At 38.0% G+C, this 26258-nt stretch overlaps 1 protein-coding gene across 8 annotated transcripts in view; it reads right to left on the bottom strand.

Moving 5' to 3' along the window:
- Positions 1-408: 408 nt before the first annotated feature.
- The window catches only part of KCNC2 (potassium voltage-gated channel subfamily C member 2), a 105651-nt gene continuing 79801 nt past the window's right edge, over positions 409-26258 (bottom strand). For 3 of the 8 annotated variants that reach the window (XM_074902844.1, XM_074902845.1, XM_074902846.1), the window contains exons 3-5: positions 11771-12701; positions 9293-9460; positions 3313-5411 (exon numbers count right to left, since the gene is read on the bottom strand). In XM_074902844.1, the coding sequence (XP_074758945.1) occupies positions 5275-5411; positions 9293-9460; positions 11771-12701 (1236 nt within the window). In that variant the 3' untranslated portion in view covers positions 3313-5274. Of the gene's footprint in view, positions 5412-9292; positions 9461-11770; positions 12702-26258 lie in introns of all 8 variants that reach the window. The other 5 variants (XM_074902848.1, XM_074902847.1, XM_074902852.1 and 2 more) reach the window with 5 other exon arrangements.

Genomic DNA, 26258 nt, shown 5'->3' with positions numbered 1-26258 from the left:
TCTCACACAGTTAGAATTCAAAGGCTCTATTATGGAATCTTTTAAGCCACTGCTTGTAATACAGCATATTAATATATTCATTTTCTCTTTCTAGTAGCAGTTTTCCATTCCAATTTCCTTTATCTGACTTCTGCATGATTTATTCTGATGATAAAACGCCCTCCTCTTTCTTATAGTTAATTCATTCATGACTTTAAAATTCATATATTCCCATTAAATATGCTGGCAAGTGTGCTCATGTCAGATTGGTCCCTTCCCCCTCTAATTTTCAGTAACCCATCCGAACAAAGGCTTCCTTAAATTTCCTTCTCTTTTAACAGTTTTTATTTAATCTAGATATTTTGTAAGAGAACTTTTAGGAACAATAATCGTTTCACACATGAAAAAGCCTCTTGACACACAGTATTATATTAATTATCATTAGCTGCATACTTCTTAGCAATTCTGGCACCAGTTTACAGTACATACCTATAACATTTGTAATACAGTGTCTCAAAATTCGCTGGAACAGCAACGTCTTCTCAGTGCTGAATGAGGCCCCATAAGAGCAATAATTGTCTTCAAAGTCCAAAGATCCCCTAACCTACTCATCTCCACAATACATCACAGCTTTTGATCTCTGCTCCAACTCTGTTGTTGCACTAGTTTATCTTTCAAAAAGATGCTCATTTTTGACATTTTTATTTACAACTTTAAAAGGCAAACAAGCAACAGCCTTTGGTAAATTGTCTTAACGGATGCATTGCTTCTAAACTCATTGCTTGTTTAACTCTATCTAGTTTTGACTTCTAACCCTTAAATCTTACTTATAAATGGATTAAATAAATTACCGGAGTCTTAAAGCAGGCACAGAAATGCCCACAACTGCCCTTTGGTTTGTATTTGATCCCCAGGACACCCACAATCACACAGCATCTTTCTGCTTGACCCAGAACTCCTTCCTCCAGGTACAATTTTGCTTATGCAGGGCTGATCTGCATAAGCACATTGTACTGTGAGGACCCCTTTAAAAAAGAACATTGTACCTACTTATTTTTAAAGCACAGCCAAAAGAGGAAGGGGATGGAAATGTGCTGCCCATCCTTTACATAGTATCTGAGACCTAAGAACTGCATTACCCTGGAGAATGACATCTAGGTTCACAGCCGTCCACTCTGACAAAGTTAAATCTTGGTGGCCTACCTCCCATGAAAATGCACTTTCACCCCTTGTTGGGCCCAGAAGCAGAGGAAGAGCAGGAGGGGGCTAACCTTTGGGGGCTGGTGGTGGGCTGGTGGTTAAGTCAACTCTTCCTCATAGAACAGTCAGATTTGGGTTGTAGTCCCAAAACACATGAATAATTAATGGACTCACCATGACCTTGTCTTCCAGGTGTGTTTTAAAGGAAAGCATTTAAACATGAGCTTGGTTCTCTATGGAAGAAAACAGTAGCTGCAATCAGGATATTCTGGACTCAAGGTCCTGTGTCAGTGACGGTCCATCCAGGCTTAAGCTCCTTACCATCCAGAGACATCATTTATTATTATTAGAAGATGTCAGACATCATCTGGTCGTTGGTGTTTTCTACAGTTTTGCCCAAGACAATGAACCACCTTGTCTACATTCCATCTGGGACTCCTCACCATCCCTGTGTATCACTGAGGAAAGCCAGACACCTCTGTCTGGGTGCTGGGGGGCAGACATCAGACCTGCATGACTGGAGCCAGGTGGGAGCCTTGTCCTGGCTAATCACTACACCTCTTTTTCATGTGGGTACGGCTCACAGGTCACAGTACAGACAACTTTTATCCTTTGGACAAACAGCATGTTGAGCGTTCATGGTATGTCACTATAACACATTTTCCAAAACCTGAACACCTCTTGATCCTGTTTATTTTGGAATCTTTCTTACATTGCAGCACCTCTTCCAAAATACTGAGGTAACAGCTTCTGAGATCATGTGTACAGCTCTACTAGCTCCCTCATGCCTCTCAGACACTCTGCTCTTGTATTCAGGGATTTCACTGGTTGCCCCAAACACAGTATTGGATTAGGAGCTTTAAGCAACCATTTATCACCTCCTTTTTCAGGTTGACTTCACACCAGGATGCAATAAAACTGCCTTGAGTCTGATAACATCTAGCCCTATTACAGCTTCCACACCAGGCATAGGGTCATTAACAAGAAGGAAGATTTAAAATTCTTTTAGAAGCTAGCTCCTGTTAGTTTTTGAATTAGCTCCTCATGTACTCCAGGAAACTGTTTTGAGAACTGGGATGGCCAGTGGCAGGCAGGGGACCGATACAGCTAAAGAAAGAGCATGAGCCACTTCAGAAGATATGTTCCAAGTTCCTCCCCAGGTCTTTTGCCTTTTATTCTCCAATTCAGGTATTACATTTCCACTGGTTTCCACCAGGATTGTGCATGCACCTTGACATGTTCACAGAAGTTCCACAATACAGAGTTTCACAACTGGGACAGGTCCCTACAGTCGGGACACCAGGGTGACAAAACAGATTCTGGAGAATTTCCCACTGAATAGGATGGAGAGAACATAACTACCACATTGTAGCACTACAATGCCTCATAAACATAGAATAGACTAGATCCATTTACCACAAAAATCACAGAAAGTAATTGATCAAAGAATATCTCTTTTATGTAAAATATACATTTGTAGGATATAATTTTAATACATCTTTTATACTTATTGATGTTGGATTTGCAACACTTTGAATTAAAAAAAAATAGTCGCTGCCAGAATTTTATTTCTCGTAACACTTATAGTTTGAGGTAACAATGAAAGAAGACTGTGTGCTGTGAACTGAGTCAGTGATGTTTTCTGCAGTCATATTTCTGTTATCAAAGTGAAAAGTAAACTTAAGACTTGGCATGTACACTAGAATTCATAGAAATATAGGTCATGGCAAACTGAGAAAACAAGGACTTAGTCAAACCTACTCTGTTCTTATTTGTGACCTTTGCAAAGTATATCATTATTATGACAGAAGTCAAGACAGATGTAGTTTACATCACTATCATCATTGTGTGTCTTTGTATGATCCACAGCACAACTTACTGCAGGAACCAGGAAGAATACACACAGGGGTGTGGGTGTTTGCATGGAGCCTTAGCAATGATGACTTGAATTCAGATTTCCTTGATATAGATAAAAACTGATATTCCATGCACACACATTTTATTTACAGCTGACTCATCAACAGTGACTAGTCACCCCTTCCTCTGGCAGCAGTAATTAGGAGCAGTCTTTCATCTTCTTTAACAAGCTCTACTTCGCATGTAAAGTCTCAGTGACCTCCTCAAGGTGTGAGTTGTTTATCAGGGCCCATTCAGCAGCAGCAGTCTCTTTCCAGTACAGTCCTTGGTATGGCTAAATTCCATTGTCCCTTTTTCACCAGTCAAAAATCCATGATAAATTCTGTACAACACTGTAGTTAATATAACAGCAGCACCAGATATTATATTAATTCCTTTGCTAAAAGCTGTTTGCAATTATCTCTCTATTGACAATATTTTACCAAAACTAAATCAATGTACATCTCTAAATATCAGAAATGTATACTTTGATAAATACATTATTGTACAGTAATTCTGACATGCAGGTCATGCTATTGGGCTAGGCTATATACAGAAGAACATGTTACATGGTCAACAAAAAGTTATATTTCTTTTCCTAACAAAAAATAAAGCATGACAATCAGGGATTATTCAACAATCTCAAGGATCTCTTAAGATTTGAGTTGTTATGGTCTTCCCCATGTAGTTCTAAAACTCTACAGTTTAGGGTCATTTTTCCTCACCAGCCCAGAATATAAAATCTGCCATTGCATTTGTCCTGTTGCATAAACAGAGGTTAATATTGAATGAAAAAGACACTAGAGAAGATACAGTTTCAAAACTGTAATGAATGCTGGTTGCTAGGAGGAAGATTGATGCAATAGGCAACCGGTCAGTGCTGTAAAGCCGCTACTAAATCCCACTCGAAAAATCTTCAGAGTGCTCACGTGAGTTAGTCTAGATGATACTAACTTGCACTTGAAAAATATATATATTTGTTTCTATACACATAAGTATAGTCCATATGAAAAAAGAGAAAAGGAGAAAAATGTCCTTAGTTAACCTTAAAAGAGGGGGGCATTTTAACAGTATCTCTGTGCTTTATGGAGACAGATGGAGAATACAGTAGACAGGCTGCAAAACAGACAGACAAACAACATATAGGACAAAGCACCTCAAAAAACATTGACCGAAGAAATTTTTGAAGCTCATGAGCCAGAGGTATAAGGCTGGTCAAAAACCCGGACTTGAGAACTACTACCCTCTTACAGTGGTACAAAAAGGCCCCCAATAATCTTCTCAGTTTTACTTGGTACTCAGCCTCTGAAAATGTTGAAGAACCCTGGAGTAGAGAAATTACTACAGTACCAAGCAGCACTTGCTAGCTTAAAATTGCAAGTCTGGATGGCGTTTACCTTTCTTGCATGTTTTGTGCCTTCCCCAAGCCATTAAGAAAGAGATCTGGCTTCTGCTTGCGTGTAACCAGTAATGACAACCTCTTTGCAGTTATCTGTGTGCAAACAACCGGAGACATTCAGAACTCTGATACAGCAATCCAGTACCAAAATTAATCACAAAATAAAGCCATTTATAAACAAGTAGATAGTTAAAAAATAAAGGAAAAGGTTAAACAAAGAAAAACAATCCCACATGCAGACCAGTTTATCAGTGCTTTCATTTCAGCAGGATGGTACAATGTGGTAACACACATCCAGAGCCCTCTGTGGTCTCCGCGATCAGCAACACTGCTTGTCAGGTGATGGAGACAGAATGGTCCATGCAAATGAGCAGACCCAAGTCACATTGTGCAACCAAGACACGATTCCAGACATCTTCAGAATGGATTAGAGTCACAAGAAATGGAGGTTCAATGGAGTGACTGATAATTATTTGGAAGCACATTATTTTAAGTAAATCTCCCTGAAAATATGCTTATTTATTGAATATACTGGCCAACGGCATCCACTAACTGTCCTTTTATTGCCACAGGAAAGTAGGATATTATAGTAGATAAAAGGAGAAGTGCTACCTTAGGTAAACTTTAAAAGCCAAGATAAAAATCTTCAGCTACCTAAGTGGCATTTCTTAATACTGACAGTTATATCATGCAGGACTTATACTGTATTTGTGGAGCCTATGGTTAATGCTACATTTCTTTCCAATATGTGGTAAACAGTATTTGAATTAATACTATGTAGTCGATTGGTGCCATCTGGTTTACAAGATGGAAGGGATGGGAGACCGAGAGCGCCTTAGAGGACAAGGTGAGCTGTAGGGTGATGTTACTGGAGACAGTCGCAGAGCATTGCCTGTCAAGCCAGCTATGTTGTTTAAGCTTCGAGATTTTTCATAGCCTTGTATGAGAAAATGCACAGACATCAGTTGAATTCAGCCAAAAAATAGACAAAGACAAACAATACAATGTAATGTAATCCAAGGAACTATCTGGGACTCAGAGGGAATCTGCCTGCAAAAGAACTCAATGCTGAGACACATTACTACCAAAAAGACATTAGTAAGTAAAATTATTTACAAATTAATGCAGCTATTCTTTCCCAGAAAATTAAACAGACCATCACACAAGAGGTCTGACCTGCTCTTCCACATGCTATCTTGTACCCAGTGCCACTCTGTTGGCTTCAGCAGGGTTGCACAGTGTGCAAGATATAGGATCCCAACAGGGTCACTGGGTGAGATATCTGGCTAAGCATAATCAAAACCCCATTAAGACAGACTACAAAAACTGTTAGAATTATATAATCTCTGTTAAACCCAATTCCTAATAAAGGATGATTTTCCTTAAAATTAAATAAAACAAAAAACAGATAAATTGCATACAATATGTGTAAATCACTTCTGTGGAGGATTGAATGATAATATGGGAAAGAAGCTCCAACTTCATAAATATTAACCCTAAGATGTTGTGTCTAATATTAAAGTATAATAAGATAGCAAATTTTTACATATTTGCAAATGCCTCCTGATGGCAAATTTAAAATACCATATTTGTGCTCCTTCTCCATCTGACTCAAAATGAAATAAATGGCAATCCACATAAGCAAGTAGTAAATAATTAATCATTAAATGAGGCAACCACATAATGCTTCACAATTTGGAGGGAACATTGCACTTAAAGACATTTCTGTTCACATACACTGTGAGCTCTAGCCACCTACTTTTTGCTACACACAGATTGTTTTCACCTAGTAGAGGCTATGTTGTAAAACTCTCGAAAAGCATTCCTATTTACTGCATCACTATCTTCATATTCAAGTATTTTCAATAGCACCTGAATAAGCCCACTTATGAAGAAAAGGATTGACCCATTGGTCGGGAGAGAGATATCAGCAAGGAAACACAATGAAGGTGAAGCTGGACAGGACCTGGCTCCTCAAGTACATGGATACATGCTTCACTGCAAGCATGAGAAGTCCCATTGGTTTCAATAGCACTACCTACTTCCTTGAAAACAAGTATGTATCTAAGCATCTGTCGGGTTTATACCAGGTTTATATCATTCAGATATAAATTGTTTACAGTGAAATAATGAGACTTTTCCCACAGAAACTATAAAATGTTGATGACAATGCAGCTAAACTTTACATGGGGCATCACCGGACATTTTTTTTCTTATTGAAATAGTCAGTGGCTCAAATTCCAAATGTCCAGATAACAGACAGCTAGACAGTTGTTGGCATCTTCAGGAAAAATCATATCTTAGGTTCTCCCCTAATGACAATTAACATATTTCTTACCTACTGAGAACTGCATACTGTAAAACTATACTTAACACAAATGTATAACATGTCTGTTAAAATATTGTGCAATGTTATCTCCAGATTGCAAGGGCAGGCTATACTGTGATGCTTCACAGACTTCTGATACATTTCAAAACCAGCCTCCAGCCTCTGAGTTTCTATCAGTATTTACGCAGATTATAAAGAATCATGCTTGAAAGGGGAATTGAGGGGAAGCACAATGATGGTGTATGTATTTAACCTCCCTTGTAAACATAAAGCTTACAAAAAAACCACCAAAATAATCAGGTAGATTTTTTACTCAGAAACTAGGAAAGTATTCTTTTTAAATATTTCTCCTGCTACTTTTCTAATGATAAAAGCGAAGAGCGGACAGACAAAGATGGTAAAGATGATAAAGAAAACAGGAACTCTGAAAAAATGAAAACCAGATATGCAAGATGAATAGAGATAGAGGCATAATCCAAAATCAGTACTTTCCAGGTGGAAAGTTTGGAGGGGGGTTTGGATCAGCTCTGAATCAGTATCATCTTAGAGATGGAGATAAGGTGTTAATGCAAAAGAGAGCTCATAATAAATGACAATTAAACACAACTAAGAACCAACCAAGGAACCAAAAAACCAAGGATATACCAAAACAAAGTGAAAAAATAAAATAAAAAGGTAGTAGACTTGATGTGTAAATTAAATTCAAGTATTCAAAAGCATTTGGATACTACTTGAAGATGTTTGCTGCTTATGAGCTAACTTTCCTACTCTGTATAAAATAAACTTAAAATCCAGTGGCTAAAACATTTCAGCCTAGGCTAAGGTTATCATCAGAGCCAGTCAACGAGTGTTTCTCATTGAGAAACTGTCAGTTCTGAACTCAAGCCCCTTTATTTTCTAGTAAAAACTATGAAATAATTTTCTCTTGAATCTAGATTTTGAAATTAAAATGTTCACATGGTCCCAGGATAAAATACATTTTATCATTATAGGAATATGTCTTTAGTAGCTGATGGTGGATAATTTCTTTTATTATTCTGATCTGTTCTAATTATGGTTACTGCCAAGTGAACAGCACTGAAATGCTTATACTAACATTCCTAAAAGAAGCCAAGAACCTTATGTTGCAAGATGCTATGGCAATCTGCCTTATTCGGGTGTTCCTGACCTCCTCAAAGATTGGACTCTTACCATTAAGTAATCCTAGTTGTTGAGAAGACAGTGTGAGATATATGCTCAGTGGAAAGCATCCTAAATCTGTGCAAAAACACATTTGCAATGAATCCCCATTTAATCTAGATGTTATATATAGGAATATGTAAAACACAGGAGCATAGAGACAATTATACTCTTTAGAATACTGTATATATCGAATTCTAGTTGTGTATCTGCACAGGTTTAACCTACTGAGCTCATGCTTTTGAAATGTAAAAAGAGCATTAGCAAAATAATCTAAAACAATTCATTTAGGGTCTATGGCTGGCTGGGAGAGCTGTTTGCTGTACATAAAGCAAGGGTCTTTTTAAAAAAAGCCAGAAAAATCTCAGCCCAAAATGTTTGTCCAGTGCCACATGGCTACTGCAGATGAACTCTGACGTGAATGACTGCATATCAACACTCAGGAACGTGAGACCTGTTGTAATGATGCAATTTGCCAAGAAACCAAAGCCATTTTTATCTAAGGAAATGTCAAGACTGCCACTGGCACTGCTGATTTTGGGGCTATGCCCTGAGGTTAAGTTTGCAGCCACAGCCAGATGTGGCCTGATGGGGTAGCCACACTGATAGATATAACGACAGAAGGTTTTGCAAGCTCCGCCTGGGGAACCCAATCCTACTGAACAGTGAGTAATCAGATTTGAAGAGGCTGAATAACTAGAAAGCCATTTTTAGCACTTTGCAAGATCAAACATTGTTTACTGTGGTTGAATTCTGTTTGGGGTAGACGGTCACCTTTTAGCATCAGTGGTGTATTACAAAGAGGAAACATTTTGTGGCATTATAAACTCAAACTTTTCTTTGAAAGAAGTCTAAACAACATATGCTTTGTTGTGTCCAGAAAAAAAAATATTGCTTACTTTTGACATTTCAACCTTTAAGTGTAATTTATTCAGCTGTAATTTTTACTGCGTTATTAAGTACAGACCAAAGTTATTAAATAATGCATTTGTCTTTTAGAATGACAAATGGTATTGAGTGATTAGTGGTTGAATGAGCAAGGTCTGAATTGCAGGCTTTTCCATTAAAGATAACAAATGAAGACACAAGTGAAATGAGGGTCTAACATCAAGCACATTTTATGAAGACTAAAGAAGATGAGTGTTTCTAAAGGGAAAGCAGGAAAAGAATGACTACGAGTAAAGAAAAAAGATACATTGTGAGTACAGTCTTTCCTCTAAGAGCACTGTGCACATCATTTTACTCTAAGATTGCTTTCCACAAGCACATTGCTGAGTAACCTTTTATGATCTAATGAAAGAAGTCCATACCTTTCCTGATCCCTCCATCAGTAGCACACGTGTAATCACCTGTTGTCAGTAGGAAACATGTTCCCCCTCTTCTGTTTTTGTCTCTTGTACTAGAGCGTCTGATGGGAGGGAGCCTTTCACCAGGTGAGAGTGGCTGCTCACTTCCTGCACTGTCTTCACCTGATAACACTGGTTAAAGCACCATGCCCATTTACAGACAATAATGAATGAGGAAATGAGACATCACAAAGAGCTTATGCTGAATGCTGGATATTCCCATCACTCAAAAAATACTTATACGGTAAATCATTAGAAGAAAACAAGAATGTAATTCACCATTAATCAGTACAAAATGGCAAAAAGTATATTTTGTATTCAAGAACAAATTATCTTTTGATTTTCCTGTTGTTCTTTTAAATCTCATATAAAGTTATACTAAACTAACATGCAATAAGAAATAATCAAATCAAGGCTCAGTTATCAGCCTATTATGGACTGTAACTTTTCAGAGTACAGTCAGCATTGGATATTTCAAAGAAGTATTTACTATTTTGGCTATCCTTTTTGCTAAACGAGATGTCATGTCAGTAATTTTTGCTTAGAATATGTTGTTTAGCATATTTTAAAGACAACCCCTCCACCAGCAGGGTTAAATTTTCAACATTTGGCACTAAAACCTGTTTAATAACACATTTAGCTTTCATTTCTATATTTATCACACTTGCACTGCTTGTGATCATAAGTACCCAACATTAAATGCTGTCTTTGTCTACTATTTCAGATTCATGCCACACTTCCAGAAAAAAATCTCTGCTCAGTACAGCACATAACAGGTAATGTCATATTATGGACTTCAGCTTTACCTTTGCATTTAAACCTGAGCACGTGTTTTTCTGAACTGGTAAGGCAAAGGTCTATATTCAGCCTTGAAATTTTGCACAGAATTCCTAGTGACGCTAATAGCATTCTCTACCAGAAATAAAGCTACAGTGCATGATGTGAGCGGTGGCACTACTGAAGAGAAAGTTAACACTTTAAAATGGCTCCTTTTTGTACATCTGCTTTCTCTTCACTTCAAGGATTATAACACCTTGTAAATAAAGCTACAGACACAGAAGTGTCTCTGCTCTGATCGCACTGAGCCTCCTCTATTCCAGCATACCTTTAGTAGGACCTGATGGCATGAAAAAGCTGTTTTCATTAACACTTTAAAGATGTTGTCTGAAAGCGGGTATCAGTCAAAGCACTGTGAAACTAACTATATTCCACCCTCAGTGTGAGTCCTTTCAAGGGTTTCCATCCTCTTAAATATATTTAGGATGTTCCAAAAGTTGTGTTAACTTCATGAACACTCACTCAGAGACTGAAACCAAGCCTCTTTGAACATAAATGTTACTCAGTATCAGAGCAACAGACCAAAGACACATATCTTTCAGAGACCGATTTTCCAGACTCTTATTTTTAAAAAATAAATTTCAGTGAATGACACTATTCATGGGTGGGTTTGCTCTTATTATTCTTTCGCAGATTTCCAATATAAGTATAATGACTGGTATGTGAGCTTTGTAACCAAATTGTGCTTGTCTTAAGAGTAAGTACATTCAAGAAACAAATTAAAAAATCATTGCTCCTAAAAATTTTGTTTTAATTATATTGAGAGAAAAATTTACTCTTTAATTTAAAGAGGTATGGAATATGGGACAGTGGCTTGGAGGGGCAGAGGCTGACATTTGATATGCATTTTCACAGCAATTAGCACAAAATACTCCTTACCCATCAACTCTAACAAATAAGGTAAGATAAATCATAAAAATCAACACTAATACTGAGGATGTTGCTAGAGACTGTCATTTTCATTTTTCTTGACAAACTTTACATTAGCTATGCTATTATCATTCAATTAATAGTAAATATCATGCAATCTCATCTAACACAGACAAAGGAGGTTCTTCTAGCCAAGGAAGCAGAATGCCAAATGGAAAGAAAGCTAGAAAGAGAATTTCTTATTTCCTTTGAGTGCTGGGCTTTTGATGTAAAGCACCTGCTCCTTTTAAATGACTGCTTCTTTGTAAGATCTTGCTTAGCAGGCCACGATGTGGCACAGGCAAAGCTGACACAAGAGACAGACACTGAGGCAAAACACCATGGAGTCCAACAGGGTGGGACACGGTGGCTGCTCAAATAGTCACAGTCATGCAGAAAAACGTGAAACATCCATATGACGCAACAAACAACAGGCAAAAGAAAAGGTTGATATCATCAGCAGGAAAGCATTCTCAACAGAGCAAGCAAAACTGTATAGACCAGCTACATAGAGGTTTGGGAACATTGCTATACTTATTTTCTCCTCTATGAGACTGACACACGCAAACACTGGAGGGGAGAAGGGTGGGAGCTCTGTCTTCTCCTGGCAGAAAGACTGGCTGCTTTCTGACCCCTACCAAGCATACTGGTCTATAAAGTGTTTTCAGAGGACATGCATTTCCAGTGGGGTCCTACCTGATGATCTGTTGTGCTCCATCAGCTGGTTGTCCTTGCCCAGGCAGATGTCACCCTGTGTGCTATTGCAGGCCATGTTCAAGTCTGTCTTGCAGAAGGTAGGCGAGCTGGCTTGAGGAGCAGGAGGGATGTGCTTCTTCCGCTTCCTCGGTAGTTTCTGCTTTGCCATGGCCAGGGAGTAGTACATCCCAAAATTGTTAACTATCACAGGCACAGGCATGGCTATGGTGAGCACCCCCGCCAGCGCACACAGGGCTCCCACCAGCATGCCTGACCAAGTCCGTGGATACATATCCCCATATCCCAGGGTGGTCATGGTGACTACAGCCCACCAGAAGCCAATAGGGATATTTTTGAACTGCGTGTGCTCACTTGCTGATGGGTCATTAGGCTGGGCTCCCACCCGCTCTGCGTAGTAGATCATCGTGGCAAATATCAAAACACCGAGTGCCAGGAATATTATCAGCAGCAAAAACTCGTTGGTGCTGGCTCGCAGAGTGTGGCCCAGCACCCTGAGGCCCACAAAGTGCCGGGTGAGCTTGAAGATTCGCAGGATCCTCACGAACCTTACCACCCTGAGGAAGCCAAGCACATCCTTAGCAGCTTTGGAGGAGAGCCCGCTCAGGCCCACTTCTAGGTAAAAGGGCAGGATGGCCACAAAGTCAATGATATTCAAGAGGTTTTTGATGAATTCAAGTTTGTTGGGGGAAAAAACAACACGTACCAAAAATTCAAATGTAAACCATACCACACAGACTCCTTCCACATATGTCAGGGCAGGATCTGTCTCAATTTCATACTGTAGCACAGTTTCTGTCCCATTGATGACCTGCTCAGTTTTGTTTATAATAGTATTGAAAGCCTCATGCGTTTCCAGGCAAAAGGTTGTGATTGAAACTAGGATGAAGAATAAAGAGGCAAAGGCGATGAACTGAAACAAAAAGAGGGAAAAGAGACATCAGAACGACATAGCTCTTCACATTAATACTAACAGTATCAGGATCATTATAAATCTTTTACTGATTCATCCCCAAATTATTCAGAAATTCATCTAGGCCAGAGGAGAGCAGCAGACAGCTCTCACACACAGGCCAGAAGTCCTGGAGTCGGAAAAGTCTTAGTGATGGATACCATGATAGGCTGCAACTCATTCAGAAAGTGGCAACAAATTCTTTAATCTGTGCTAAATCATCTGAATTCCATTCAATTGTCAAGGTACCTTACAAACAGCCCCCATATACACCAATCTCAGCAAGATTTAAGGCTGTCAACCCCTCACATAGGGGAAAATGGGGCTGATGCTAATGGTCTTGAGATTATGGTTCAGGAATTCACACCTGGCCTGAAGGGCACCTCAGAGGGTCCCAGGAACAGATCCAAACACTGTGTTTCCTTTGGATTTTCAATGATTCACAAACACGGCATATTTACTGATAGAAAATGACCTCTGTGTGACAGGTAAAGTTGGCTGCACAGCCTGTTATGTTTGCAATCATCCATCACTCATACGCTTAGGTAGGACTGAGAGTAAAGCTAGCAGAACCTCTTCCACTGCAGTGACAGAGCTTTGTCAGTGTGTTAGGATCCACAATCCTGATATCAAAGTTAAAGATCCAGGACAACCTGAACAGATAGGGAAATACAAATTCAGTTCTATTAAAGGCACATGAATAGATAAATACAGTTAAATAATCTGAAGAGAGCCCTCACAGAGGATTGATAAGGATTTAAAAAAACATCTGCTGCCTGATCTTCAACTCAGTCATCACAGTCAAACATTGAAGAAAAGAGAACGTCCAGGACAGGATTTCATAAAAATTAACATTGAACCAAACAGCTGGAGGAGTAAATAAACTTTCTTATACCCAGTAAAATGTGCCAAATTAAAAGGTATTTTAAGGGCAGTTGTTCCTTTAACTACAATGGTTAACTTCTTTTAAGTGACAATACATTACCACACTCCAACAGCAATGGTGTGATACATGAATAGACGGTGTGTTTAAATCCCTCCCTGAGTCAGGATTTATAACATCCTATGTGATTGTTATTCTGGATTTTCAGCTTAATAAATATTTTATAGTCAGTATTATCCTGGAAAAAAACTCTCTGAAGACCTGAAGCTTTTCCAAGGTGTTATGGGCCCAAAGAGACAAAAAGATGCCCAAACAGATTTTCAAAAAATATCTAGTGCCTATGTACTTCCTTGCATATCTAGCAGCATGAAATTTTACTTTTACCATTGTGTAATACCAAGAAAGAAATACATTTCTTTCAAAATGATAGAAAATTACTAACTCTTTTGTCTTTGTATTTTTATAATTTTAAAGTGATACTTGCTAGTAAAACAAAAATATATGATAGTGATCTCATAGCTTGAAGCAGGCTCTTCATCCTTTTTAATATTATTTATTTTAGTAAACAGAACTGATGTATTTTATTTTTCCCCTAATACTACTTACACATCACTCAGGGTATCACTCTTAATCTGTTAATTCCCAACCTGAAACTGAGTACCTTAAAGAAGTGCAGCAAGTATTAAAAAAAATCATATCCTCTACTACCACCCTGCTGGAAATGGCAGTTTACACTCTGGGTTCCAGTGGTACAGCCAAAAGAAAAGGGGGCAGCAGGACTCTAGTATGTTACCACACCAAAATCTTGAACCTCACTGAAAATAGTTATGAAAGAGACAGAACAGCAGGCATAAGCAAGGATGCCTCTGTTATGTCACTTTAATACAGTCTGCAGCATTGTGGCAAAACTGATTTTGTGTCCTTTGGGTATCAATCACCGAATTTAATATTTAGCAGTCAGGTTTAGTCTTATGTGCCACAGGAGTTCATTTGGGCGGGTACAGTACTGAATGGTTGCATTTTTCTAACACGGAACATTAATTAGACAACAAAATGTTGTCTCTACAACCAGTAGAAATAATTGCTTTCATTCTGAGAAACAAGTTTAAATTTGCAATGTAGGCCTGGCAAATTTATTATATTCAGACTCACAAGATATATCTATCTACCAAAAAAACCCATATATCTACCTATATCAGAGATTTGAAGCTTGTTTATGGCTTCCTTTCCTCAATCACTGAAACAAAGTTATTACACCAGGCTTCTCAATAACAAACGCTCTAAAACTGTTATCTTTCAGAAAGGACTGACTCAGGGACTGAAATGAACACCTATCATCCAGTCTGAATTTCTAGTCACAAGCTAAGCAAACAATCTTACACTGTCTTGCTAATTTTTAGTAATCAGGCTTTTCTTCCTTTGCCTTAACTACAGAATTTCATAGCTCATTTATTCCTGGCACTTGACACCAACATACACAAAAAAGCCTCAGTCTTGTGTGCGACAACTAAAATCAGCAAATACAACCGGATTTATATAACCTAAGTGAATTAACATCAGCAGATCTTTGCAAAACCTCTCCATAACATGGATAGAGAATTTATCAGACTCTAAGCCACCACTGAGCTAAGAATGACCCTTGGGAGGCTCTTAGAGTATTCTTCAGCATCCTTCTACACAGTGAAAGAGGGAAAAAGCAAACAAATCTGTGGATGTTGAGGATCACTGAAGCTAAATCAGCACTGTAGTTTGCCATCCAGGTGGGAACTTCCAACAGATAAACATCAGGCAACCTCTTTAACAGCAACACTTTGGTGATTTCAGACAACTGTGAATATTTCTTGTCTAAAAAGAACAGAAAACTACATTCAACGTAGCCAAACTAAAGCACACCAACAACTCAGATATAAAAAGAATTCACTGCATTCAACAGTGCACCGAATCTAATAGTATATAAATAATTAGCACCTGTTTCTGGGCTATATTTCAGAAAGAGTCTATTCTGGATCAGATCCTTTCTAAAAAAAATGCTAAAACCCAAGGGATTAACTACAGGCTGAACTGCCTGACAAGCTATTTATTACTGTATCGCTCAACATTGACACTGAAAGGCCACAGTGCACTTGGCACTTGGCAAAGGAGATCGAAATTTTTAACTGTGCACCTACATTCAGTGGCCCTTTATTATCCCTAAAGGCAAAAGACATTCAGTCATTTCCAAAATCTGCTGAGTATCCTAAAGGCAATCATTTTTCAGAGGTTAGAAAAAAGAAAGGCAAGAAAAAACTATTAATGTGGTGACAGATTTCTTAATAATCCTGAAATTTCCATTCATAACAATGGAAAACAGCAAGATGTACACATTTCTCCATGCACACAATAGCATATACATCACTGATTTTGAGCAAAGACACTTATTCCTTATCTCTTGTTGCATTTTGTTTTAAACTGTAAAATTCTTGGATCCGGACATTCTGGACAGAGCTGGCACAGCACGTGGCACAATGAAACCTCATACACAAGAACACTTACGATGTTATTGCAATATTCAGAAGGTTCAGAGAACATGCAAGGAGAAAATACAATGGCTAATACAAGAAGGAACATTTCATCAGTCAAAGAAAAATGATTAGGAATTCACTTTACATTAACAAAGATATTTCCTTAGTATTACATAATACTAGGAAACATGTAGAAAAGACTGACATGTTTTTCAAGAACAGTGGTAATGATAAAAATGAAATTAAGTCATGTGCTATCCTCACTTTATGCTTTACTTCTGCTTCATCCTAATTCCACCTTCTCTCATTTTGAAGGTAATGAGTTTTTAAAAACACATCCATTTTTGTTCAGGCAGGCAAGCACCACATTTCAGACAAAGTCAATACAGATCCAAACTCCCAGATTCTGGTGGATGGGACCAACCAAGTTCTAGTCCTCAATCCTGCTAATGTCCACAATAACTGCGGTACCACACACAACTTTTGGTTGGATTTTTTATGAAGCACACAAATCTAAAAGGAGTTAGCTTGATCATCATTTCAGAAAGGTCACAGCAAGAGACAACTTTTTGTTGGAATCATTAGCAATTTTTCACTGTGAGAAGTTCTGAAAACAGGTTTTGATTAGTTGCAAGACAAATTCAGCCTTGGTATGCAGCAAAACAGCTTCATCAACCCCCTTTTTTAAACCAACGATCGTGGCCCAAGCACATGGCTTGAAACTTTTGGGAAAAAAGTTGAAGAAAAATTTTAAAATATGTTCCAAATAATCAGGATCATTTTCTCATTTCTTTAAAGTTTAAAAAAACCCCAGTTGTTTCTTGTTTGTTTCAATGAATGAGATAAAATTGTCTTTCTTTATTTAGGCTTTCTTTTTTTTTTTTCCCTGAGGGACAACTCTTTTCTAAGTGAGAGAATGGTTGTACAGACACCCCATGGCCACCCAAACATCCTTTTTAAAATTGAAATCAATACATACTGAATTAATAAAAAGTTTCATCCATTTATGCCAGAAAAGTTAAAAGTTACAAAAATGTGGATTATCAGAACTTCTGTGCACCCAGTGTTATGCTTTACCTTGCACAGAGCTCTTAAAGTACTTGAAGAAATTAAGGTCACTTTAAAAATCATGGCCGCAAATGACCTGACAACAGTCTCATAGGCCATGTCTGGATTTCACAGTAGGAAAAGGCACCTGGTCAGAGGATGCTGTGGCTGACATCTAATCCACCTGTCCAAGTTTCTTTTTCAGTGCAAACCCAGACATAGGACTTGTACAATTTGTCATTGCCCTGTGATGGAGACAGGGTCTGACTTCAGTCGCTCTAAGGTTTATCAGCTTACACACAGCCCAAATAAAACAGCAACAGAGCTAGAAATTGATCCTCCACTCAGGCGTGCTATTCATATTCATAAAATCTGGCTCATACTACTCCATATTCAAGATACACTGTGTCAGTCCATCCCATACACTTTAAAAAGTCTATTTCTACACATTATTTAGTATTCCAAGATGGACAGGCCATAGTCAATGAAAAGGTTAATGCACAGTTAATTGTTGGTAGTCATGGTCACCCTTACTTTTTGTTTCATAGTTAAGTTTTGAATAAAATCTCTCACAATATTTCAGTGTTTTCCCAGAAAGAGTTTGTATCCCGTCTGGATACAACTTGTTCTGGGGTTGGATCTCAACACCTCCTCCTTCAACTCCCCTCACTGTGTAATGTATACTTTCTAACATGAGTATTCAATAGCAGCTTTTAAGGTTCAATTAGTTCATTGGAGTTTTGTTCCAGGACTTAGAAGTCTTGCCCTTGACACACTTGACTACAGAAAAAGAAAACTACTGAATATTTAATAAGTCCTTGGAAATACAACATTTAATATACTCTAATGCAGGTACAGAGTTGCCTTTAAAGAAAAAAAATTACAATGTTGCTTTAAATAAATATCTTCACAGGCACATTATTAGACTTGATACATGCATGCTTCTGGAATTTAAAACAACTTTAAAAAAACAATAATCCTCCCCACCACACTTAGTAAACTAAAAATACAACTATAGGGAGACTGTCACAGAAAAGAGATTGTGATTTATTTCTTAAAGAAACCTACTTTGATGGCTTGCTCACAATTGAAACCAAAATCCTGCTTTCATTTAAAAAGAGTTTACTGAACAACATAACTTTTCCTGACCCAAACAAGAGGGGAGGAGTTTCCAGAATCATGAGTTCTTTGCTTTTCCACCAGATCATTCATGCTAAACAGAACCCTCAAAACAGTGTAACTTTTCTGTTGGATAACAAAATACTTAAAAGGAAAGAAGTATTTTTTTTTTAATATCATACTCACTTTGAAATATCAAAATTAAATTTCCATGCATTGGAGATTTAAAAATTATTTCCAGTGATGTCTACTCACATCTGCTAGTCTAAGCTTCATCTTTTCATAGTTCAGAATATGATGCAAATCAGTTGAAAAAAGAACTGATTCAGTGTCTTACTATCCTCTGACCACAAGTAAACTAATTATGTATTTTGACTACAAAAATTTAGCCAGATATTAGTCAGATATATTCATTACAAAACTGTATTTTACAATTTTTCTTCATATGTACTCTGAGAGTCATTGGCCAACACTATTTCTTAGAATAAGACAGTTATAAGTGCTATAGCAAAATCAAGCATTCCCATCATAAACATTATAATCTGATATTGATTTTTTTTTTTCTCTCAAGGTTCAGGAAAGAAAAGACTTTGTTCCTGTAAACCTTCTACATATTTGTCCTGTAATATTCTCCACAAGCCTTTTTTATTCTTCCAGGAATTCAAACCCCTAATTAATTTGTGGAATCCCCCCAGTTCTGTAGGAGTGAGACCCAGTTGAACAAGGAACAAAAACCCAATGTCACATACCGCTTCCAATCAGTCTTAACTAACTTGTGATGATGGTTTTCTAATCTAGTTTTATAGCTACTTAGTCAAATAAAACCAAAGTCTTAAAAAAAAAAAAAATTCCCATAAAAATTCCAATAAATTTGAGGGATTTGGGTGTTCAATGAAAATATAACTCTACTTGGGATGCTACTTAGGCAGAAAAAGAAACTGCATTTGTAAAGTACATAGCATGCTTCACTCTAATGAGTAGCAACTAACACTGGAATGAAACCACAGAATTAGATACCACTTCCAGCTTTAAAGACAGTTGTCTCTGAGTTTAGATTTGACAGTTTGTCCTCATTTCTGATTTTAACACAATAGATTTTATCTTTGTGTTTAATTTCATCTGGCTATCAGGAGACTATAAAATCATAATGTGATTTCAGAATGAGCTAGAGATGACCGTACCGCTCAGTATGGTTTAATATTCTGTGGGGTGAAATTTAAATATTAACATTCATTTTTCACAAACCCAAATATCTCACCAAACAGATCATCAGTGTCTTCATGACTCTATTTCTCAAAGTAGCTATTCTTCCTTAGCTATAAGCTCCCCTTGAAAAATTATAATTTCATGAAGAAAAAAGGAAAAGTCACATATGTTTTTATAGTGTGATGTATTTTCAGTGCATTGCATCTGGGTATACTGTGTGAGAAATCAAATACCATCAGCAGCTACTAACCAAACTGCTGGCATTTAAAATATAAACTCAAGGCAAATATACTACCAGTTTGCTTCATCACTCATAAATCATAATCTCTCACATTACCACTCTCCAAAGATTAAGGAATGGATACATGTACAGCATTTTAAATGAATTTTCAAGGGAAAAAAAAAAATATGACACACGCACTATCAGGCACTAAGACCAATTTGATGTCTCTAAAAATCTGTAAATCATCCTTCTTCTGGGGATAAGGTGGAATGTCATCATTAAACCGTTTTTTTAATGTCTATATAAAGATTTAACAGCCCAGCCTAATTGGGAAACTCTGGCCATTATAATTTCTCAACCAACATCAAGCCACAGTTGGTAGAGTTCTTTCCAATATTTTTGTTTGCATCCTGTGAAATATAAGTCTACTCTTTTAAAATCCCCAGTACAGTTTCTCGTCATTTGTACCCTCTCCTGCTAACATTATCTGGTATTCAAGTTAATGATTAACATTCTGCTTCTACAATTCTATGCATTGTCATATCTGAATGAAAAAAAATCTATATATCAATACACTTTATTTAAGAACAGCCTATAAGTAATAGGCTATGCATAGATTTACAGTGCAGGAGTATTTACAGATCAGACTGGCTACCATCTGTACATAGTAGTGGGAACACAAATGTTCTCTTGCTTGCTCATTCTTTTCCCATTTGTTATAGTTTTACAAAGCAGCTGTCTTTCATTACCAGCTGGAGCACAAATAAAAAAGGTTATGAATGCTTCTTTTCATATTTAGAAATCCAGGTCCACAATCAAGTCACTTTAATTCAGCTGTCAGGTAAATCAGCAGTCTAACACCGGTTTGACCCAGGTACATATCTGTCTCAACATATCTTAGGCATATCCACATTTTAAAGCAGATCATTAAGAAAACCAGAGTTGCAAATCATGTTCTATTTTAATTGCATTTAAGTGACATATATCTTCCCAAAGGATTCAAAACGGACTTACAAACCTGCCCTGATATAAACACATGTTCTGTTGCTCAGCATGGAAAACTTTGTCTCTGCTGAGCAACTGGAAAGAAGATGTGACAATGCATTTCAGTGGTGAGACCACACTTCAGGCAGTGGGAGTCCCCAGGACAGGACTGATCTGCTCCACAGTACATTCCCTTGTACTCCATCCCTGGTTGTCTCATGTCCAAGAAAACTACCAATTTCCTAAATGACCAGTGCCATTTCCCACTAGGCAAATCAAAATCATCTGACTTTGTTGTCCTATTGAGCCACTAAGTCAAACATGTCATACCGACACACAAGATACACCCCACTGCCTGATTTTTCCTCCTGAAGACTCAGCAGAACTGCTTGAAAAGCAATTATGCTGCCTCCAGAGGCTTCCTTTTCCCATACACTTATTTATCAAGCTTGTTTCACTTGTGATCTTTCTGAACTGTGACTATCACAGCAATGTTTTAGGTTTTACAGACAGCTGTGCTGACTTTTTAACTAGACTTGGCATTTAAATTATAGAATTTATTTTTTTAAAAGGCAACAGCAAGGCTCACTTTGACTTTGCTTTATTGGAAAGGTCAGCATGGTTATGCAGCCTGATAAACAAACCACTGCCACTCATTCATTAAACATTGCTATAAATCTATGCATTCAAACAGGCAAAATATTTCTAGCCGCTGAAGAAATGCAATGGATGTTCTTCCTGGAGTCAAGACAAAGGTGAGATAAAAGGGAATTCTCAGTCCATATACTGGGTCTGATACCAGACATTTGGAGGCTTCTTACTACTAAAAGAGCATCTTCCAAAAAGAAGCTAAGATTCTCTGAAGGCAGATTTTGAAGGACCCATTTCAGCCAATCCCGCATTTACATGCTGAGTCGGATTAGCCTCTCTGCCTGCCCTGTTTCCCCTCCCTAGACTACCCGCTGTTCACACCATTACAGCAGAGATTAAGCTCTAGGACCTGGCAATTTTAAATACTACACATACGGTATCTTTCTTTCTGCATTTGATTTATCATGAAAAGGTTTCATTTGGCTCAATGGGTAAAAACTGGAAAAAGAATCTTCAGTATAATACTATTTATTATTAATAGACTTTCACACCCGTGCAGACAAATGGAGAAAAAAGAGAATTCTTAAGAAGACAAATTCATGAAAATTCTATTATAATGTGGTTTTCCTAGTACATAAATCTCACGTCCATTAAAATTACAGAAACATTTTCAGCCCTATCATCTCTGTCTCACTTAAGCACTCAGGCTCATTTATGTCTACTTTTTCTCTCATTCAAAACAAGTCTGATGGCCTAATTTAAAATTACACTTGGGCGAATTTAGAAAACTTTAAGATTTTGAGGCTTGACATCCATTAAGATTTGTAACAGAGCCCATCTTAGCTTTCACCAGAGAAGTCTTATAACCAAAACATATAACCATTTTTTTGCCATCCCAAATCTAATCAAAACATACCGGAATTATTTACAAGTTTCCCAGGCCTGTGTCTTTCCAGTACAACATAATAAGACTTCTACTGCAAGTGCTGGAATAGAAATTGCCAAACTACTTCTTAAAACTGAAAGGATGGAGCCAATTCCATGATACTCAAGAGTGTATTGCAAAGCCTTCAAACAGCGGATTAACAGGTCTCTTTTGACTGGAAGTTCTTTCTTTCTTATACTAATAAAGCAGCATTGATTTAATTTTTCATACCTTCACCACAGTAATACAATACAGCTGGTATCAACTGGTACCTTTGTTTCAAGATTACAAATTAGTTACAGGAAAGCAAAACCATAATGAATAGGCTAGAATATAGCATTGCGTAAATTGTAGTTGCTTGGTATGGTGGTCTTCACGATGAGCTTCCAATGCAGCAGGTTTTGTGGAGTAATCTAGATTTAATAAAATCAAATTATCAACTCAGAAATTTCATCCTATGGTTTCTTATGGAAACAGCCACTGTTACAATCCAGTAGACAGAACTCATCTGACACTGGCACTAGCAGGGTAGTCAACAACAGGAGTAGTTTGACTCATGGTAGAGTGCACAGTGACAAGACTTGGCAGTCTCAAGCTCCTTGGTTCTGACATGTAAAATCTCTAGGGAGTGCAGATTTTTTTCCCCATGTGTCCATAGCTTGCTCCTTTCCAGTGTGCCCCTGCCCCAGCATTGTCCTTTCCCTGTCCCTCACTCCCTTTCTCCCCCCAGCTCTACTCCTCAAGTTTACAGTTGGAGCCCAGACTTTCATCCTTTCTTCTTCTGAGCAACTTGTTCTTACTTTATTTGTATATCCATGTCTTGTGTCTCCAATCACTCCTTATTTTCATATGAAGCTCTCTTTTGAGACCCAATGCTCCCCCCACTCTTGCAGGGTCCTTCTCTAGCCTCAGCCTTCACTCCACATGCTACCCTGGCTCTTTGTCCCAGACTGTTTGTTCAGCCCTCCCTGTTTTCCTCCTAGTCTCCATCCCTGTAGCTTTCTACCTCCTTCCACATTTCTGGACAATGTTCAAGCCCTTCTTCTCTGACCTAAATCACAAGCACCTTCCTGTTTCTCATCTCCAAAAGCAACTTCATCTTCCTTCTGCTTCAGTGCTGATACCATGCCATGGTCTCCTGGTCTACTCTCAGGTATCTTTTCTGCTTCCATTCACAATCTCATCAGGATTTTCATGCCAGTATTCTCTCTCTGTGCGGTTTATGTGACTTCTTTATTTGAATCTGAAGGGCACACATGCCTGCAAACTCATCTGCTTTTTCCAACCAAATTACTGGTCTAATGAAAGATACTATTTCTTCCTCCAAACCTAGCCTCACTTTGAGGCTGAAGGCTTCCTCCTCCAGATCAGCTAGATGCCAGGAAAGTGGAAGGAACAGAGGATAAATGCTGACCTTAATTAAACAAATCTACAATCTAATAAAATTAAAAGTTTCTCTTCAGAGGAAGATTTATGCCTTTCTATAGTCAAATCACTAGATAGTCTATAAAATAAAAACAGTATCTCAGCTTTAACCTTTTTCTAGGCCAGACAAGACAGGATCCTTGGAATTCCTCCATGATCTCACAGGAGCCTCTGTAAAGTCATTAAGATTTAAACACAGAAATCTTTGAGATACCTAAACTGATGAACTGTGCACCCTAAAACTCTGGTACAGCTGAAAGAGTGATGCACTTGGAGAAGAATTTGAGGTCAGAAGGGCATTTTTATGAGAGGGGAAAGGGTAAAGCTGTTAAAGCTCCTGTGCATGATGTACGTGAGTATGTTTCAAGCTCACAACACAATCAAAGCTATCAAAGCTAAATTTAGAGAGAGTGAATTATTCATTGCAACAGTAGCCAGCTAGGCCTACCCAGGCTCTCAGGAACTGAGCACATCACCACAGACAGCACTAGTTCATACATACACATTTTTTCAGAACTATATTTTAGCTCTATGGTGCAAAAAAAACTGCATTGGTCAAGCGGGTGCCCAGAATCTTGTTGAAGGTTTTCATAAAGATAGGTAAAAATCTGTATGTAGCTTACTTGAAGTTTTTAATACATTAAAATTCCATTAACCCCTGTCTTCAGGGATGCAGAAGTGACAGTTCAACTGAACTGAGAAAGGGAACATAAGAAACAGAAAAGCCACCAGTACAACAGTTATTAGGATACTCAGACAACTGTGACATTCAGATTTCATTTCTGCCCTGTTTAAAGCAGACGCTTGAACTGAGATGAAAAATAGTTCAAATCCCTCCTCTAGATCCCGGAAGAAGCATGTTTAAGCACATGAAAAAGATTACACAAGTTTATGAGAGGGATTATATGACACTGGGCCTGTGATAACAGAGAACTGGACTCAAAGACCCAAGAGGCTCCTCCAGCCCTCTGTCCCCATGAATATTTCCAAATCCAATTTACACATTTATTTAATACATAGATTATGTTCTAAGCTATTGCCATTGCAAGCATTAGCACTGAAGGCACATACAGCACCATTTCAAATTTATTCCTATTATTTAATAGCATCCACATTGCCAACAATATTTAGCTTAAACATTCTCTTAGAGCTTTATCACCAGTTTGCCCTAGGGACTGACACTAATCCTTACACTGAGGGCTGGACTAATTAGCACAATGACAAATACCACTGATGTTGTGCACAGACCATCATCCTGCTGAAGATTTCTTTATTCAAACGCTTGTTACTGGTTAGAGGAAGCTTGCCAGCAGCAGAGGGAAACCATACAGGACTTGCCCTGTGACCTGAAGAGAACTGAGGAATTAATTCTTCGGTCTAACCTGTCAATTCACCATAGCATATATTTCTTCAGAAGCAGGTGCTGAGATGGTCAAGTGCATTTATTCCCAAACCAGCAGGCTTCAGAAGCAGCCTTTCCTTCCAACTTGCCAGGGAAAGCTACTGTCTGTCTGCTCCATTTTTGTTTTTTATGACAACTCTTGTCTCTTTTAGAGGTATAACAGTTATTCAGAAAAAAAGTATATCCTTTTCCTTGTGATTCTAAACCCCATTTGTTTTTTTAACTTACATGAAAAGCTTACTTATGAAAAATAAGCAGTAGAATGTGCACAGTGGACCCATTCCAGGATCTTTTGATTAAATTCTCCACACAAAGGGGCATGCGAAGAATTAGTATAAACATTTGGATGTCCTGGATGGCTAAAATCCATCTGCAGTAAAGCAGCCAGCAGTATCAATACTTACATTATCATTTATGCATCAGAGTCAACATACTGTTGAGTTGGCTTGGGCAGTTCTTTCTCTGTGCAATGAGGATTCTGGGCTATCTGAAGAAAAATAACTCTGCGCTGGATATAGTTTGGGCTGGTATCTTTACAGTGATCCTCCTAGCAGTGAAAGGCAATGTTTGTAGCATGCAGTGGAAACTCTGCATTAAGGGATCACAGTTCTCTAGAGAGACTATCTGTGGTAAAGACCAGAGTCAGGCAATCACACAGTAAAAGGGGGTCTTTGACATCACTTGAAATCTTGCTGCTCATTACAGACAGCGTGGGAACTTCGGGAGAATGAACTGCCACTGCTGTTACTACCAGGCAGACTATATATTCAGTCTCTAGTGAGCAACCTGCAAAAGGAGTGGCATGTGATGCTGCACATAGGCACATTTTGCAGTTTCCATTTCCAGTTTAAGGTCTACATGGGATATTTACTGTTAGAACATTCCTTTCAAGACTGGTTACATCTGTCTGCATACTTCTCTTAAATAAGGAGCAGGTTACTTACATGGAATTACAAGAGTTGCTGCTGCTGAAATATGCATGTGACATACCAGCAGAGGTCTGTCACTGGTGGTGTTTATGAAGTAGCAAACTGGGCTTTGGGGAACTCTGTGGTTTTTATTTAGGGCTTTGAAGTCCTGATTTGAAGGATAATAAATTCTTTTTGTTTACATATCACTGACAATCATACAACATCTTGACAAAATGACGCATGCCAAGAAAAACAACTTTATTTAACAGCATACAAGCAGTGAAGTCTAGTGGCAGGCTCA

Source organism: Athene noctua, chromosome 3 (assembly GCF_965140245.1).
Source record: "Athene noctua chromosome 3, bAthNoc1.hap1.1, whole genome shotgun sequence".
Taxonomy (NCBI): Eukaryota; Metazoa; Chordata; class Aves; order Strigiformes; family Strigidae; genus Athene; species Athene noctua.
The sequence above is the reverse complement of the archived record's forward strand: the minus strand, read 5'-3'. Positions and strand labels throughout refer to the sequence as shown.